General features: G+C 40.5%; 1 protein-coding gene across 11 annotated transcripts in view; it reads left to right on the plus strand.

Moving 5' to 3' along the window:
* LOC135203722 (calpain-A-like) overlaps positions 1 to 19,128 on the plus strand; it is a 117,199-nt gene that overhangs the window by 46,414 nt on the left and 51,657 nt on the right. For 10 of the 11 annotated variants that reach the window (XM_064233631.1, XM_064233630.1, XM_064233633.1 and 7 more), the window contains 3 exons: positions 1,847 to 1,930; positions 4,444 to 4,541; positions 4,822 to 4,940. In XM_064233631.1, the coding sequence (XP_064089701.1) occupies positions 1,847 to 1,930; positions 4,444 to 4,541; positions 4,822 to 4,940 (301 nt within the window). The remainder of the gene's footprint in view (positions 1 to 1,846; positions 1,931 to 4,443; positions 4,542 to 4,821; positions 4,941 to 19,128) is intronic. The other variant, XM_064233640.1, reaches the window with a different exon arrangement.

A 19,128-nucleotide genomic window follows, 5' to 3' on the forward strand; every position in this document is an offset into this window, starting at 1 on the left:
CGTTGTTAATCATATCGAACTACTAGAAACTCTGTTTTATATTCTTTAAGATTACCGGTGTGCTTGAAAATACACCAAGTTTTTTTGGGATGTCATATGTCAGTTGGTTTTCTATTGTATGAAGTCACAGTGCACAAGTTTCAGGCCTTAGGCATCTGGAGGATTACAGATAATCATGAACAGTCGGTAAAATATGAAACCATGAGTCTTCCTGTAATTGAAAAGCTAATTCCCACTATCTAGCCTCTTGTCTGGTTGAAACGTAAGTAAAAGATGGGTCCGAACTCCATTCCTTTTTCTAAATTATAAATGCATTTCCAGTCCTGAAGCAACTTGCTCCAAAACCTAAAGCACTGATGTAAAGTTGGGTCACTTGCTAGACAATGTCTCATCTTGGTAAGCATTTAGAAAAAGACATGTGATCCATGATAAAAGATTAAACATCTACCATTAGGCACTGAAATTGCCATAAATTCTGATTAGCCTCTGGAAGTTGTAGTTTGTGCTATTTTTCTATGAAGACAACAGACGTTGCAGCTTAGTTTAAACGTTTCTTGAAGCTTTTCAGATTGCCAAAACATAAAAAACAATTGCTCTAACCAATTAACTTGGGATTTGGACGTGAACTTTATTTGAAGGAGAAAACAAATGTATGGTTGATGTGTTTCAGTTTTATCAGTTTTATTGAAAGTCTTATGGGAATTACCTTTATAAATTTGGAAATGACACAATAGCACTGGGAAGTTTTGGCCATTAAGACAAGTTAGCTGTGTGAGCATAGGGGTCCTGTGAATGACGAGTTAGAAATTTGAGACAAGTTTTCGGACATCCTAAATAGCAGCAGAATAAAATTAGGACGAATGATTAGCGAAGCCAGATTCCTCGTAGGCTACGTTGCAAAACTTGGTTCAACTTTCAGGGCGCCGGTGAATAGTTGATCTAGTTATAGTTGGACTTCAGCTATAGCCTTTATGCCAACCTGTGATTATTTTTTTAAAGAATACTAAAAAATATTCGGATCATTGTTAGATAGTGACCCCCAAGGGTTTTCGGTGGTCATTATCTTTGATATTTAGCGTCTTTTGTTTGTTTTTATGGTAATCCCCAACAGGTTCGTATTGAACACACTGCAAAGTTGGATACAGTACATTCTGGGTTAAAACTCAAGGGGGTCACTATCTAGGAATGATCCAAATATTTTTTTCTCAGTCATTAGGCTGATGTAAAAAAAAAAATTTTAAATGCAGGTATGAAAGAAAGTAAAGATGGAAAGAACCCCATTTCTTCCTATATATTACAAACTGTAAAGGAAGTTCTGTTATGGTTTTGTCTTTACCCAAATGGTACTTTCATTTCCATACATTTAGATGGGTTCATGTTCTAGACAATTCTTATTTTGTTTGTTTTCCATGTTCTTCCTAATTTTTCGTTTGGTTGTCACAATGAAATTTTTTGTCATTCCTCTTCTTCCTTATTTCAGCACAGCATTTTGTGATACACAGTATTGCTACCATTATTGTTTTTAGTTCAATGTTTACAGGAGTTAATTCTGATACTTCAGCATGCTTCTTGAGAAACTTTTGCTTACTGTATTCTTTACATTTATCAATCTTTTTATCTTGGATTCTACATTCACTTATTCTTTACTGTTTACTTACTTTTCCCTGATGCAATATGCTATAATATAGATATATATGTCCTTTGAAATATTAGCTCTCGGTGAAATAGAATAATTAGTTCCTGAAGGGAGTTTGTTGTAGACCAGACAAGGACCTCTTCTTGAAAAAAAATTGTTGTTTTTCTCCTCTGCCTCTCTACTTCTTCCTAACTGGATTCCTCAATGCAGCAACAAGCTTGGCTCTGGAGTGGTCAATGATGTTGTGAAAGAAACATCAACCGATGTGCTAGCAGAAGTCATGGAGGGTGCGATGTGAGTTTGTGTGCTTCTGACGGTAACAGAGTTTCATGTTGACGCGTTTGGAATAATTGCATGCCTCGGGGAGTGACCCAACACCTTCATGAAGGAGCTGGTGTTTGTGAGCAGTGCAGAGGTTTAGCTTTCAAGATGGGGCAGTTAGCTGTTACATCCCAGTCATTTTGAAATATGGTTTTAAATTTGCCTCTATCTAAAACAGATTTTCTCGTAGGAAAAGGGTTTTTTTTGGCTGTGGCTGATTCCTTGAAGGATTATTGTGCCTTTGAGGATAAACAGCAGCTATGCTATCAAAAAACAAGATTTGATGTAGAAATAGCCTGTTTTTGGTAGCTGCTGCAAGTCTTCAGTGGCACAGTTATCTCTTCTGGGTGACAATGGCTATGCTTTCAGAAATATTACTTGGCTTTGAAAGCTTTCAAAACATCTTGTTTGGATTATTATTATTATTATTATTATTATTATTATTATTATTATTATTATTATTATTATTAATTATTATTAATTATTATTAATCATTATATTGATTATTATTTAGAAGACAAACCCTATTCGTACAGAACCAGCCAACGGGCCAACGACTTAAAATTCAAGATTTATTGGTGATGTAGTATGTATTATATTTGTAAATGGTTTCAAATGAATTTTCATTAATGCTCATAGCTCCTTCTGAAACTGTTGGATTATTGTCAGAGAGAAATTTCATATATGAACACTGCATATTTATATTTGTCATATCCTTGCAGCAAGTATGACTTCTGAACCAAAATGTCTACTGTGTACTTGTTATACTATATACAAGTCTTAGATTGAATGAACATTTTAGTTTTTATTTTTGAAACATCTACACCTTTTGGGCTAATGCTGATCATTTTTATAGGATATATTTTTGTTGACAGGCATTGTGGTTACAATTCTATGTTTCTAGCATTTAATGCCAGTATATACTTTTGACTGTTTTTTGGGGGGGAAATTGGTCTTGACATACAGCACCATTTGTATGATTTTCTGTTTTTGAATTATTTGTAGATTTTGACTGTGATGTATTTTGTTTTATCTCAATAGAATGTGTATTACTGTATGTGATTTTTAGTATTTTTAGTATCAAAAGATTGATTCTTTGAGAATAATATACTATAAATATATATACATATATATTTATATGGACTATTGTTCTGGTCACTGGTAGTTTGTAAACTTTTGTCTTGTGTTTTTGTGCATGTTCATTGATTTTTATATTCTTTATTTATTCTTTTTGTTTTGAATTTTCCCCTTGTCTTGTATGACACCCTATTTTATGTCTTTGCACTTTTAATCTTGTTTTTTATTTACAGATAATAAACATTACTTTTAATTTATTCTAGAAAATAGCACATAAGTTCACAAAGACTTTAAAATCTGATATTTGTTGGTTCCTACCCTTGAGTGGTGAATACTGGTTTCACCAATTTTTCCAGAAGGTTTTTTCAAACTTAAGTAGGTAAAATGGGACACAATTCAGCGAGAGCTGTTGGAAATGCTACAAAGTTGAATACTATTCCCTTTCTAACAGGATAAACAACTGCAGAGCTACGGGGGAGCTTACTGTCTTCGAACATGTTTATGTGAATTGTACTAAAAAATACCTGGACATTTAATTTGTATTTTTGTGTATTGTCTTTTCAGTATTAGAGAATTATTTGAGTAGTTTTAATGTTCTAACTTGCAAGACACCCAGACATTACTGTAATTTAAGTTTGTCTTTTCAGTATTAGAGAATTAGTTGAGTAGTACTGTTGTTTTAATATTTTAATTTGTTTGTTACATTCTGATAAATTAATTGTTTATTACACTTTACACCAAAAGGACTTGACATGTGACCTCATGTATTGACATCTGACTGACAACATCAGCTCATCATCATTTTTGTACGTAATCCTGTCATTGCGACATTAATTTCATATTCTTGTTATGATGCCATAGTTCAATTTCCGTTAATTTATCATTTCCATAATCATCTTAATTATAGATTCATGTCATGTAATCATTTGATAGATGCGCTTGTTTTGTGTCATGAAATATGATCCTCTTTATATTCTGTAAGATTTAATTTCTTAACTGTAACTACTTTTTCTCTCTGAGGAAAATTGGAGAATTCAAAACTGAATATATAAGATTTTTAATTGTTTAATTTGTGATTTTCTTTTACTGTTAATTGTCATTGTAATGTTAGAGGTTAATTTAGTTTCCGAGTTGCTTTAGTTTTTGTCTTTAATAAAGTTATAAGATCATAATGTAAAGTATTGTAGTTTCGTCGATTTATATACTTAACCGTCTTGTTTGAGCCTTTGCAGTTTAGTTTCATGATTTTCACTATTAGCATTTCCCTTATGGATTCAAACTTTGAAGTTCGTCATTTTAACTAGTGACATACAGTATCTATGAGCTAAGCAGGATAGCACTGCATGGTTCTACAGACAAATTTCCAAAGATTAACATTGATTCCAAACCTTGTATTACCCACTCTATAGGGGAAGCCAATTTTCCAAGAAGGAAGATGGCGAGGTTTTGGAGAACTTGACCCAGAGTCACGTCGATCCTTCGAAGCATCGCATTTTCCCAGATCCAGGTAAGTACTTCTCGTCAGAATCCAAAGGTCTGCAGATGCAGCTGAATAAGAAAATTAAGAGTTTTGGTTCAAGTAAATTAAGCATACACTTTTAAGAGTTGAGGGCTTTGCAATAAGCTGTAGTAGGTGGTGGGGGGGCAGGTTTGAATATGATAATGAAATGGGTACATTATGAGGTGGGAAGGGAAGTCCTAACTTTTGAAACAAAGCATTAGAAGTGTGATATAAAAATGTTTCGTACATTATAATAACGAAACCTCTCTCTCTTTGTTTTTGTCAGGTTCCCTCATCAACTCCTTCATGACGAAGGGTGCCTACCACCTCCGAAATCGCCTCTTCGGCAAGGGAGGGGACAGCGTGCAACGCCAGAAAATCACCCCGGCCCACTCTGTGTTCAGGGTGAGTACCTGTTTCAAACGTATTTGTATCTTTATATTAAACAATTGTTATGGAGAATCTGTTGTATGTAGATTGGACGATAAAGGTAGGTTTAAGGTCTACAAGGGTTTTTTTTTTTTTTTTGTTTTTTTTTTTTTTTTTTTTAGTTTCTGTGGAAAGTGAGTTCTTTGAATACTGTGCTAAAAGCTCAGGGATTTATTGGCAACATGGAAAGTTTCGGCTTAGTGCACCACAACCAGATTTGTAACAATCATTTTAATTGTACTTCTGTATAAACTGATGCTGAAATGATTTGGCGCATTATGTTGTTGACATTGAAATCTGGTTGAGAATTCACGACCAGTTTGCTTTTAGTTGTGTCTAAACTTACAAAACTGGAATGATGTGGACCGATATATTGTCAATGTTAATTCAGTTTGGCGTTTCTTAACACTCATTGTGGTCTAGTCTGATGTTGGGGAAGATTTATTAGATGTAAAATATCTTTATGTAAATGTACTAACACATACCAGAGAATAAATAAAATAAAGAAAAAGGTCAGTATAACTGACTCGCTCACCCTCCAAGAGGGTGTCGGTATGAACACTAGGCGAGTGAGACCACTACCACGAGCCAAATACCAATAGAAATCTCCCACAACAAAAAACCCTCCATGAGGAGAGCCGACCCACAGAGTGAGCAGCTCGTACTACTACTACTCCATCCCATGCTGCCGACTGCTGCGCCTCTGGTGGCCATCCTGAAGTTAGCAGACAACTTGGGCGAAGGGATGGGTAGGGTGGGATTTCGCTGGCGACACGAGCCAATCGCCCAGAAATAGATTTTTCCTTACGTCAAAATCCCTTTTCTGGGCTCAGCTCGTGTCGCTGCGCGAATCGTACCAGAGAAATAGCACAAGATTGTAAACAAAGTAATAAAATAAATCAGAATAGGTCTCAAATAAAAAATAAAGTAAATATAAAAAAGAATATAATTGCTAAAAAGATACAAATACACAGTGATACAAAATAGAAATATGCTTAAATTACCCTTAATTCTAAACATGTTTTCTTATCATAGGTAATTTACATATGTACAGAGGTAAATGGCTTACATGTAACAAAATGGTATCTGTGTAAAGGCATGTATCAAAATATAATAGCAATTAGAGTAGTCAAATGAACAAATTAGACAACAATGATAATATATAAGGAATGCATAGACTTAATATACAAAACCCGTAACCATTATAAATGAGATGTATCCCCTAGCATAAAAATAAGGGGTAACATCCATGAGATCAAAATCCATAATCATCTGTGAGTGTCCCCTAGCAAAAACTAAGGGGCACCCACTACATCATCATAAAAGCAGCTCAAGACACCAGGTGAATGTAAATGAACACGGTAGGAATAGACGAACTGTTGGGTGAAGCAGGTAGAAAGGAGGACTGAATCTTCTACTACAAATTAACTAGAATCGGGGAAACAGTTTTTCCCGCTGCTACTGCTGAAAATTTCAGAGCTTCCAAGGACTTAAGGTAATGGCGTTTGAACACTGTCGGCGATTTCCATCCGGTATACTTTTTCAACTCATCGAAGTTCATGTGTTGGAAAAATAATTAATGAGGTGGCTACTGCCCTAACATCATGTGCTTTCGGGAAAGAGTCAGGATTGGCTTGCTTAATAAAGTACAGGATTTGCTGCCTGATGCCTTTAATGGATAAAGTACCACCTTTTTCCCTCTTAAAGAGGGGACCGATGAGGATGAGGAGGTCCTGGACAGAAAGGCTCGTAAGGTTGTAACTGGGCAAAGAGATACATCTTGTGGAAGGGGTAGTACCTTCCAAGGTTCCCACCTCATCAAAGGATCTTCATTCTTTGCTAAAAAGCTACGTTCCGGAGAAAGTAGTACTCCCCTGTGGGAAGGAATTGAATATGATCCGGATCTCTGGATAAAGCCGACAGTTCTGAAATTCTTGCTCCTGAAGCTAAGCTTAATAAAAACAGGGTTTTCCTTAAGAGCATTATAAACGAGCATGTGTCATTGTCGGTTTCTGAAGCCAGTTTAGAACATCGTTTAAGAACCATGAAACTGACGTAGGCCTTACAGAAGGTCTAAGTCTAGCACATGCCTTAGGAATAGACGAGAAATAGGAATCCGTCAAGTCTATGTTGAACCCAAATTGAAATATCTTTTTTCAAGGCTGACTTGTTTGTCGCTAATCGTGCTAGCTGCTAAACCTTTTTCAAATAAGGATCTGAAAAAGGATATAGCTGAATTAACTGTCATGATTCTAATATCAGATTCTCTCAGGAAGATTGCTAACTTTTTGACAGCAGCATCGTACTGTCTCAAAGTTGAATCCCTTTTATCGGATTCCAAGAAGAGAATATTCTGAGGGTCAATATTCGCATCTATTTTTGCCGCAAACTTCATGAAATCCATAAAGTTAGGGTTTGAGAATCCCTGAGGAAGCGAACACAGTCTTCGTTTGTACTGACTGGGAGAGCTTGGGATTGGGGATCCGAAGAGGACGAAGGCCCAGCTCCAGAATTAGGGGATACCAATTGCTCTTCGGCCAGTCTTGGGGCTACTAGAGCCACTTGACCCTTGAACGTCCTGAGTTTGTTTGTAAAACTTTCATAAGAAGATTCACTGGGGGAAAGACATAAATCTTCTTCCAGTTGTTTCCAGTCTAGAGCCCAGGGCGTCCGTGGCATAGGCCAGAGGGTCCAGGTTGGGGGCTACATAACAGGGAAGTTTGTGATTCGCTTGAGATGCGAAGAGATCCACCTGTAGCCCTCCCGGGGACTCTTGAAGGATCCATTGGAACGAACAATGTTGTCCAGTGGGGACCATTACCGACTCTAGGGGCACTGATCGGGATAACGCGTCTGCTATGACGTTTCTCACTCCAGCTATGTGAGTGGAGGAGAGATGCCAACTGAACTTGTCTGCCAGGGAGAAGATGGCTACCATCACATGATTTAGATGACGTGACTTGGAGCCTCCTCTGTTTATACAATGAATACCACTGCGCTGTCCAGAACTAGCTTTATGTGGGAGTACTTTGGTGGGCGCAACCTTTTTAGAGTCAAGAACACTGCCATTGCCTCCAGTACGTTTATATGGAACTGACTGAACTGAGGTGACCAAGTTCCTTGAACCTTTTGGACCTGTGAATACCCTCCCCAACCGCTTAAGGACGCGTCTGTGTGGATGGTAATCCCTGGTGGAGGGAACTGAAGGGGTACTGACACTGACAAATTCTTGACTTTCGCCACGGCCGAAGACGATTCTTTAGAATCAGAGGGACTGAGGATAGTTTGTCCCTGGCCCTGACATTTGCTCGTGAGCGCCAGATTCTGGTTAGGTCTTTCAGTTTGGCTTTCATTAAGACGTTCGTCACTGATGCAAACTGGAGAGAACCCAGGATCCTCTCCTGAGCTCTCCTTGACGCCAGTTTGTGACTTAGAAATTGCTTGACTGACTTCGCTATTTCTTTCCTTTTGGTTGATGGAATCGACAGAGTATGGGAGGATAGATTCCATTGAATGCCCAGCCACTGAAAGTCTGACTCTGGAGTGAGTCTTGACTTGGTCCTGTTTATCTTGAAGCCTAGATATTCCAGGAACTGAATCACTTTCAGTGTAGCTCTGTTGCATTCCTCGACTGTTGAAGCCAGATCAAACCAATCGTCGAGATACGCTACTACCATAATCCCTTGTGATCTGAGTTGTTGCACTACCGCTTCCGCTAGTTTCGTGAACACCCTGGGTGCCACGTTGAGTCCGAAGGGGACTACCTTGAAGGAGAATGCCTGGTCTCCTATCTTGAAACCCAGATACGGACGGAAGTGTCTTGCAATAGGGATATGATAGTAGGCGTCTGTAAGATCGATAGAGGTGGTGACGCCCCACGGGAAGTAGGTCCGCACCTGTGAGATCGTGAGCATCTTGAACTTGTCGCAGCGGATGGCTAAGTTTAAGCGGGACAAGTCTAAGATTACCCTTCTTTTTTGTGAGCCTTTCTTTGGCACGCTGAACAAGCGACCTTGAAATTTTAATCTCTTGACTCTCGCTATAGCTCCTTTCTGAAGGAGGTCCTCTGCGTACTCCGTCAATTCTTTGGAAGGAAGTTGACGGAAAGGTCTGGATGGAGGTGGGTTCGTCAACCAGCTCAACCCAGGCCTTTTGACACTATGCTCTGAGCCCATTCGCTGAAGTTCCACCGGTGGCGAAAGTGAAACAGCCTCCCTCCTACCTGAAGTTCTTCATTGGTTCTGGTAACCGCCTCGGCCTCCTCTGAAGTGCTTCCCCTGTTAAAGGGGCCTCCCGATCCTCTCCCACGAAAGGAAGCTTACCTCTGCCTCCCCTTACCCGAGCGGTCATACTTCTGTGAAGCTTGACTCTCGAAGGCTTGATTGTAAGCTGGAGAGATGGCGTAAGAGGTGGAGGGCTGAGGCTGAGGGGATATCACATAAATTGGCTGTGATTGAGCCTTAGAGGTGGAAGGTTGGCTGTTTGCACTAAGGGCACGCTGGAACTTGCTGAGGAAAGCGTGGCTGCTTTTTCTGGTAAGGATGGAAACGCCTAGGTTTCCTCTGTCCCTTACCTTTAGGTGTTTAGGTCTTGTCTCCTCTTAGCCGTAAGGCCCCAACGGTCCTTAAGGCTCTGTTCAGCCTCGTAGCCTCTGACTGGACTTCCTTCACCATAGCTTCTGGGAAGAGATCTGCTCCCCAGATGTTAGACGAGAGTAACCTATTCGGTCATGTCGAATGGTTGCCTCTTGTAGGACATGCTTCCTACAATTCGTTCTAGCAGTGGCAAACTCAAACATATCCGACTGTACCGTTTGAGTCAGGGCTTTGGTCATGAGCTTAAAAAGTGGTTCTGAGCCATAAGCTATGTTGCTACCTCGGACATAGCCATAGAGTTAATAGATCTGGCTAATCGCGATTTCGCGTCAAAATTCAGCCTGAATAAGGCCATCTGGGAGCCTGGGTAGCTTTTCACCAAACTGCTCCATAGCACAGTCCGGTTTGAGTTTGGCCAGCTGAGCAAGGTGGGGTTTGGCAAGTCCTCCCACAATTCTCCAGCTGAGGGGAGCAACGGAGATGTGGGATCTGCTTCCTTCAATTGAGGCATGGTGTTCCCCCTTCTGGGCCGCTGGGATGGTAGACCTCGCGATCTTTGTCAGTAACGGGTAGGCGGGGTTACTGTCATCCATTGTGAAAATGGTAAAGGGACTCTTGAAAGGTTGTATCCTGGTATTTAGAAACAATCCATGTCCTCTAAACATCTGAAGCCATTCTCTCTGAGCCTGGTCTCGTGAATAGAGGACTGTCTCCTTTGGTACCCTATCATCCCGAAACCATGGCTGAAGCTGTAAGCCTTGCGTAGCCTATGAACGGAGGCTGGAGGTCTTCCGGGAAGAACTCGAAGTCCTCTATCCTTCGAGTTCCGAATTCCGGTATGGAAATGAGACCGTCTTGGAAGGGGGCGTATGACGCTACTCTCCATGGATTGTTCATCGAGAACGGAGGTAGCGAGTCATACGGAGGAAGCTGAGTTCCACTCGTATTGGAAAAGTGGAGGAGAGGCTAGAGGGGCTTCTCTCAGTCCGGCTATAATGGAGTCTTGGAAGTAATCCTATCCGACAGACGAGAGATCATTTGTTCCATGCTACTCTTTAGGGACCCAACCAGGTCGCCCACCTGTTGCAACAGGCCAGCATTGGAGTCCAAGGCCGGAGCTGCTGCGGAGGTGGAGGGGGGGGTGGCTCTGAATCGGAACCAAGGGTAGCGGAAACTGGTGACTCTGCCGGGGTGCGAGATCTCTCTCTGGAGGATTTACTCCTCGAGGACTTAGAGCCGGAGCTAGAAGCTTTAGACCTGTCTGCTCCGGGATTCGCAGCCGGAGACTTACTAGTGAGGAGGATGACGCCGAAGTCGACTTCTTAGACGACGACGACGCCTTAGTCAAGGATTTCACTGCTTGACCCTTGACCTTAGGTCTAACCGAAGCGTCAGGAGGAGTATATAATTCATCACCTGTAAAGCCTTGGAAGGATGGAGAGGTTGGCAGGAGTAGAAGAAACAGTTACACCCAAGGGTGACCCTTGGGTGTCCACCCTACTTACCTCGACCAACAGGTCGTCTACACCAATACCATAGGTTCCACATTAATATCTAGAGTCGCGACGTCCGTGGAGATATCCTGGTCTTGATCAGTTAATGAGGCAGCCAGCTGTTGTTGGATGAAGGCGATAGTAGGGGCCGCCTCTACTGGGTCGACGTATCCTGTCGCCTTGCCTCCGGGGAAGATTAACAGCGCCAACCGCTTCTCCAAGATGTAGGGCATACCCTTGGCGGCGTTCTTCCCAAAACCGCCGACCCGGCCCGCAGGGTTGCCAGTGCGGTATCCTTCACTGCCGGCGCCTGGAAGAGAGGGCGTAGATTAGATTTAAGAATCACTTAAAACTAAAACTTAAATTAAATTATAACTTAAACTTAGATGCCTTAAGTTAAAGTGATGATGAAAACTTAAAGCACTAAACAGAAGCGGAGCAGCTACCGGAGATGGGATACTCACCCCTTCTAAAAAGCTGGCTCACCAGATCGTAACATATGGTACACGTCTCATGGTACCAGACCTGGATGTCCCCGTGCAGCGTCGCGCATGGAGCATGGGACCGGCAAACTTCGTGTCCACATGGTCCTGAAGTGTGGCGGCGCATCCCGGATTGCTCACAGTTGGTGGCCTGTAAGTGGGAAGATACATGAGTATCTTAAAGAATAACACTTACAGGCTAAAGGACAGAAGAACTCCGTTGCATGCCGGAGCTCGGAAAAAATTTGGGCATAACCCCCCCCTGCCTTGCCTGAATAGGCTATAATCCCGGAGCTATCCGGTAAGACATGTAAGGGAGGGGGGGAAAAGGTTTAAGGTACTTAAGATAAACTTATAGTTAATCTAATAACGCTTAAACCTAAAACTCAAACGAACCGGACCAAGTCCAGTGCGTAGCGGAGTTTAGTAACTCAGCAATGCGGTAAGGTTAGCAGGGACCCACTGTATGTTCCGGTCCACTCTACTGGGTGGACTAACATCTTCCCGCTGGATGCCAGGACTCCGATCAGGAAAGGAGTCCTAGCAAGGTCGGAAAGAGCGAGGAGACATACAGGCTCGAGCGAACCGGAGCGACAAGGAAGCAACGGATGGGGGGAAAGGGCCAGTACCCCCCACCACATCACCACCGGGCCGGACCGAGGAAGCCGGAGAGGTCGCGTCCAGTCTGGGTCTGTCCCGTCTCCCTGGCCCCTCCGCCTGGGGGGAGAGAGGGAGGCATGCTCGGGTATGTGGAGCGAGCGTGGGCAGACCGACCCACCTTCCCCCGACTCTATGGAAGAGTGGGAGGAGGGGGGAAGGGGACTGGGCCAGGCGTCTGGCTGTCTCGTGATCGCGTAGTGACCACGAGGCGGTAAGACTAAAATAAGATAACTAAGCCTAGGACCAACCAACTGATCAGAGAGATGCTATCGGGAAGCAACTGAACTGAAAAGCGGTAGCATGGAGACCTACTGGGCCAAACCGACTGATCAGAGAGATGCTATAGGAAGCAACCGAACTGATGAGCGGTAGCATAGGCTCAAGGAGCCAGGACCTAGGCTAAGCCAGACGCCTAACTAACCTAGCCACAACAAAATACATGGTATAATAAAATAAAATAAAAGAAAGAAAACAATATAGTAGGAGAAAAAATCCAGGAGTGTACGACTAACCCGAAGGAAAGTCTACCACTCAAAGCTAGTCAGAGGCCGATACTAAGAGCCGGGACTAGGGTCTGGAAAGAAGAAGCCTACATAAGTAAAAGACATGCATGCATGACAAACCTGAGTAGACAGTACCCTAAGTAAAATGGATAATAAATATAGAGCGTATATAGATAAGGGGATGTTCTAGGTATGGGAGACCGAGAACGAACCCACCACGCGGCAGAACCATGCTGCCATGCTTCCGACCCCGAGTTCGTATTTATACCTAAAAACGGCAAATACTGACTGAGGGCCGGAAAAAACCAACTAACCATAAATACTGAGTACTTAACTTAGCTGCTGCAATAGCTGCACGCTCCATCATAGATAATCCAACGAAAGGGCAGACAAAAAAACACAGAGAGAAAAATATCACGTGGTGACTCGTGTGCGCTAAACTGAAAAGGATGGCCACCAGAGGCGCAGCACCGTCGGGCAGCATGGGATGGAGTAGTAGTAGTACGAGCTGCTCACTCTGTGGTCGGCTCTCCTCATGGAGGGTTTTTGTTGTGGGAGATTTCTATTGGTATTTGGCTCGTGGTAGTGGTCTCCACTCGCCTAGTGTTCATACCGACACCCACTCTTGGAGGGTGAGCGAGTCAGGTTATACTGACCTTTTTCTTTATTTTATTTATTCTCTGGTATGTGTTAGTACATTTACCCTAGAAATAATAGATTAAAGGATATTTCGCGCAGCGACACGAGCTGAGCCCAGAAATATCTTTATGCAAAGGCATTTTGAAAGTAACCCACTACCATAACCTTCTCAGGGCCTGGAGGAAAAGAGGTGTTAGAAGAAAAAAAAAAATTTGCTTTTAGGGATCTGTGAGAAAATTCAGAAACTTGGTCGGGTGAAAGGCAACTGTTTAGTATTCCTATGATGTATGAGTTTTTAATGTTTATGTAAAATGAATAAAGGTATAAGCCACGAAGGAAAAATAAACAATGGAGTTTCTGCAAGATCTTTTGACTCGATGTCCTTTACTCAGCAGATAAACTGACTTACAAGAGGGTTCCTCATGTAAGTCAGTTTATCTGCTGAGTAAAGGACGTAGAGTCGAAAGATCTTGCAGAAACACTGTTTATTTTTCCTTCGTAGCTTATACCTTTATTTATGGATTTATCATGTTCCAAACTTTCGTGATTCAGTTATACATGTAAAAATGAAGTATCTTTTAGTTTGGTTGTTGTTAATATTTATATGAATTTGATACACTCTAGATAAGCTTTTTATAAACAGTACAGGATAGGTAAATAAACATTAATAATAACTAAATTTTAGTAATCCAATTAGTAGATAAAGTACATTTTATTGTAACAGCCGAACCTAATACGCCTCCTTAAGAAACATACAACCCTAGAGCGCACACTCCCAGACACTTAAAATTATCACTGAGCATGACAGGCACTGATTAAGCAATGACAGATGCTCTTGTGACACTGAGTGTCTTGTCAGGCTTAAATGATTTGTTTGTTTTATGTTTGTTTAGCATTTGTTTTTGTTGTTTGTAGCGTGAAGGAAAGGGATTTGATTAAGGACATGGCCTGTTTGTTTTACATTTATTTTTTTTTTATTTGTTACTCGAAACAGTTGCTCAGAGATGATTTCTCTAATTGGATGAAGATGGTGGGTCTGAAGTATGAGTGAGAATGGGTATGTTGGGATAGAATAATAACAGTTGCCAAAGTACTGATGAAAGCCACTTGTAGTCGAGATAAGGAATTAATCAAGAGAAATGGATAGTAGAGCTAAGGGATAGAATAGTAACATCTGCCAAGGTCAGTTATGAGGGCCATTGTTTTCAAGAGAAAGAATTAGTATGGGGGCATACCCACTTGATATGAACTTCGACAAATGAAATGGATACAAGATAAAGCAGTGGTGAATTGTGAAGTTAATGTCATGGAAGTCTATTGTATGGGAGGAGAGGTGGGGAAGTTGAACTGTTTTGTTTATGGGGTGGGAGGTGGGTAGCCCTGTTGGAAGTACATAATGGGCATTCCGCCCATTCCATGTTTTTGTCTGAACCAGAAACTGGTAAAGAGGATGTAGTGGTCCTTGGGTTGGGAGACTGGGAATATTTTGCTGGAAATTATGTATTATATCTGGTAGCTGAATTTCTTTGTTTATGATTTATGCTATATACTATACGTACGAACATGCATACATACATACAACAATATCCTAGTTTGAAAATAGCATATGGACATACATACATACATAAATATAAATATATACATACATACAACAATATCTGTCACAGTTTGAAAGTAGCATAAGGACCTACATACATACATACATATCTATCCCTGAGTTTGAAAACAGCATAAGGACATCCATACATTCAACAACATCTGTCACAGTAGAGTTTAAAAATATCTTATCAAGATATATTACAAATCTAGCAAGATATGAAATAAATCTGAATTCCTATCATATACCTACCTCAATTTATAACAGATAAACTTCTATGTACACTATCTATAACATATTACAAAACGCTTATCGTAAGTGGGACATCATAAAGCTTATTGAATTTTCGTGTGAAATGATAAGGAGGATTCATGACTCAAGTTCAGTACAAGGAAATGTACTGTGTGTCGCATATTGTAACTGGTCAAGTATGAGTATGACTACATACTTAATAGAGAGGTACAGACACTCTCTACTTGTGAAATTTTAACTTAAGAACTTTTAAGATAAAAGCACTTTATAAATACAGCACAGCACTAGCATTGTGTTATAGTATGAAAAAAGCATAGATAGTACTGTACGCATTGACTCTTGAGTACATTATTAAGTTGGACTTGTGAACAAATCATGATACAAGAGTGGCTTTGTGTTATATGGGTCAATGAGTTTTAATTACCCAGAATAATAGCTTAGATCTCTCTCTCTCTCTCTCTCTCTCTCTCTCTCTCTCTCTCTCTCTCTCTCTCTCTCAACACACACACACACAAAGTGTCTCACGACCTTGATCTCGGAAGATTTTTTCTTCTTTTACATCTTTATTTATTATTATTTTTTTTTAGAAAAAAGTCAAAGAGGGGAAGTTGGAGGTGTTACTTATCCCTCCACCTGCCCTTCATCCCTTCTCCTCCTTTAGGGGAAGGAGGGGTCGAAATTAGGGGTATTTCCGGTTCTTATAGTTAATTCAAGGGTTGAAGCAAGATTGCAGGGAGGTGCCAAGTAGGCGTTATTGCTTCATCAATACAGAACACTTTCTGGACTTTTGGGGAATTTCACGTCTCTCTCTCTCTCTCTCTCTCTCTCTCTCTCTCTCTCTCTCTCTCTCTCTCTCTCTCTCTGAGACAGACACCCTAAATTACCGAGAAATTTGGTAATTGGTTGGACCAGCTGCCACCCAAAACAGAAAATGTTTTAATCATGTTTTGAAATTGGTCTATATATCTGGTACTTGTACTTTGAATCAATAGGTTATTTATGAAAATTTTTTTTTTTAGGTCACTCGATGACGTCACTGTTTGCACATGCGCAGTAGGATAGCTTCATTTTACGAAAGAGCTACAGTTTGTCAATTGATTCTAAAAGTATTTCTTCTCAATAATACGAAGTCACTTTATTTAAAGTGCACATACAGGTTTTTTTAACCGCCAATAACGCTATTTTGCGCATGCGCGTTGTAATAACTCCTACGGTTTGTAAATTGGTTATTTATTAAATGATTGTCTCAAACTCGAAGTAATTTCCATTATTTTAAGGCTATATACCGTTAATAACCGTCGATACCGTTTTATTTATCGACGACGCAATCACCTGTCGTATTTTTAAACCGTTGAAAACGGTATAACGACAATTATAACGAAGCTTCGTAGACTCATGGGGAGAATGGGTCTAGCTATTTTCCAACCAGATAATTCTGGGTAAACACGGGATCGATTCTATGGGGGGGGGGGGGGGCAAGATCATACTATAGACTCATGTGAGAATGAGTCTAGCCTCTCAGAACTAGATAACGCAGGGAAATCACGGGATAGATTCAACGGGGAAGCCGAAATTACGAGTATAGAAGAGAAACCGCCCTTGGCCCATTGAGAGTAAACCACAAGCATCTTCGTTATATTTTTGCGCACGCGCGGTCGTGAGGCCTCGCTAATAATGACCGTAATTCAACCGTAGTTAATTTGTAATGAATTATTATTATTATTATTTTGTAATGTGTGATGTTTGTTGGTGACAAGTTGTATACATGTATATAATAGCTTTATTTTTCGTAGATGTTTTGTCGTTAATTACATGACGCTTGGTTGATATATTTATAAGAAATATCGAGTTCGGTTAAATACAAAGTTACGAGTCTCTCTCTCTCTCTCTCTCTCTCTCTCTCTCTTCTCTCTCTCTCTCGATGACGTAAGGGTAAGAGACAATTACGCACATAATTAAGTTAGATATTTTAGTTTATAATGGATATTATTTTAGTTTTTAATGGATATTAGTTTTGATTTGCTGCGACACATACACACACTCTCTCTCTCTCTCTCTCTCTCTCTCTCTCTCTCTCTCTCTCTCTCTCTCTCTCTCTCTCTCTCTCTCTCTCTGTGTCTTTATATAGAACATCACTTTCACCAACGATCACACCTCCTAAGTCTAATTATGATTTAATGACGAAGAAGATGATGATCCAGCAGAGATCATATTGACAAACCTTTACAATTCTTTGTCGTCACGGTGACTGACTATGACTCCAGTGTCCATCTTGTGCTCTTGGAGAGCAAAAGATATAGTAATCAGTGTGCCTCAGGAATCCTTCGTAGGATGCTGGCAGCGAAGATGATGAATTCCTTCGCGACGGCCCTCTCAGAGCCTGGTAGGATCATGGCTAGGACTCTGTTGTTGACTAAGGTAGGATTGGGATTTTTTTTTTTTTTTTTTTTTGTCGTGAGGTGACCATCATTTTTGTGATGCCAGAAGCGATTTTTTTGTTCTTCAGTTTTTGGTTTTTGATGCTTTTTGTAAGGCTTGAATTTGAATCTCTCTCTCTCTCTCTCTCTCTCTCTCTCTCTCTCTCTCTCTCTCTCTCTGCAGCTTCTAATACCAATAAACATGAATTATCTAATGTTTTAATTTGTTCCGAATCTCTCTCTCTCTCTCTCTCTCTCTCTCTCTCTCTCTCTCTCTCTCTCTCTTCTCTCTCTCTCTCTCTTACTGAAGCGTAGCACAGGCTTCCTGCCTATTGGTGACTCGCTCATGCGCGCGCGCAAGCACGTGGCATTCATCTGAATGTATGCATATTCAGAGAGAGAGAGAGAGAGAGAGAAAGAGAGAGAGAGAGAGAGAGAGAGGATTTGAGATTATTTTCTACTAGATTACTACAAAATCTACAAGTTCGTTGTAGCTGTTTTCTACAACTATTGCTAAAGTATTTACGAGAGGTTGATGATGATTTTCTACTACAGGATCTACAAGATTGTGTAGCCATTCACTACAAAAATTGCTGCAATGTCTACAAGATTTTGTTTATAGTTTTCTACAGCAGTATCCACAAGAGCATGTAGAGGTTTTACTACAGCTATTACTTAAACGTCTACAAGATTTTGTAGCTTGTCTTCTACAGCTGTTGCTACAATATCTACACGATTTTGTAGGTGATTTTCTACTACAGTATCCACTGGATATTGTAGCTGCTTTACTACAAGATTACTAAACTTTCTACAGGATTTTGTAGATGTTTTCTACAATTATTAGTAAATTATCTACAAAATTTTTTTAGCTGTTTTCTACAACTATTACCAAACTATCTACAGGATTTTGTAGCTATTTTCTACAACTATTACTAATTATCTACATTTTTTTTTTAGCTGTTTACCACAAAAATGGCTCAAATATCTACAAGATTTTGTAGCTAAACTATTATCACCTCAAAATCAACCTCGTTACCATACACTGAGACACTCTCTTGGGAAGGCTTTAGGATTCAAAAGCGTAGGTATCCTACTGATGACCTTGAAGGACTCCACTTCAGATCCTACAATCCCCTCCCACTCCACTCCTCCTCCTCCTCCTCATCCCCCTCTCTCCTCCTCCGCCTTCCTATTCACAGGACTTCCTGTGGTTTTGGGACATGGTAGTTGTAGGATCTGGGAAGTCTTTTGAACGCGACCTTGGGAGTCTATGGAGTCCTATCCTTATTTTACGTTTGGTTGTGGTGTACTACAGTCGTAGTTTGATTCCTAGTTGGGGTTGCCGTTTCTATGAGCTTTTTCCAAAGTGTTTTTGATGAATATATATGTATGATGTGTATATTTACACACACACACACACACAACACACACACATATATATATATATATATATATATATATATATATATATATATATATATATATATAATATGCAAGCATTAAGCAATAAATATCCTTTAATATCC

The sequence above is a fragment of the Macrobrachium nipponense genome, chromosome 36, assembly GCF_015104395.2.
Source record: "Macrobrachium nipponense isolate FS-2020 chromosome 36, ASM1510439v2, whole genome shotgun sequence".
NCBI lineage: Eukaryota > Metazoa > Arthropoda > Malacostraca > Decapoda > Palaemonidae > Macrobrachium > Macrobrachium nipponense.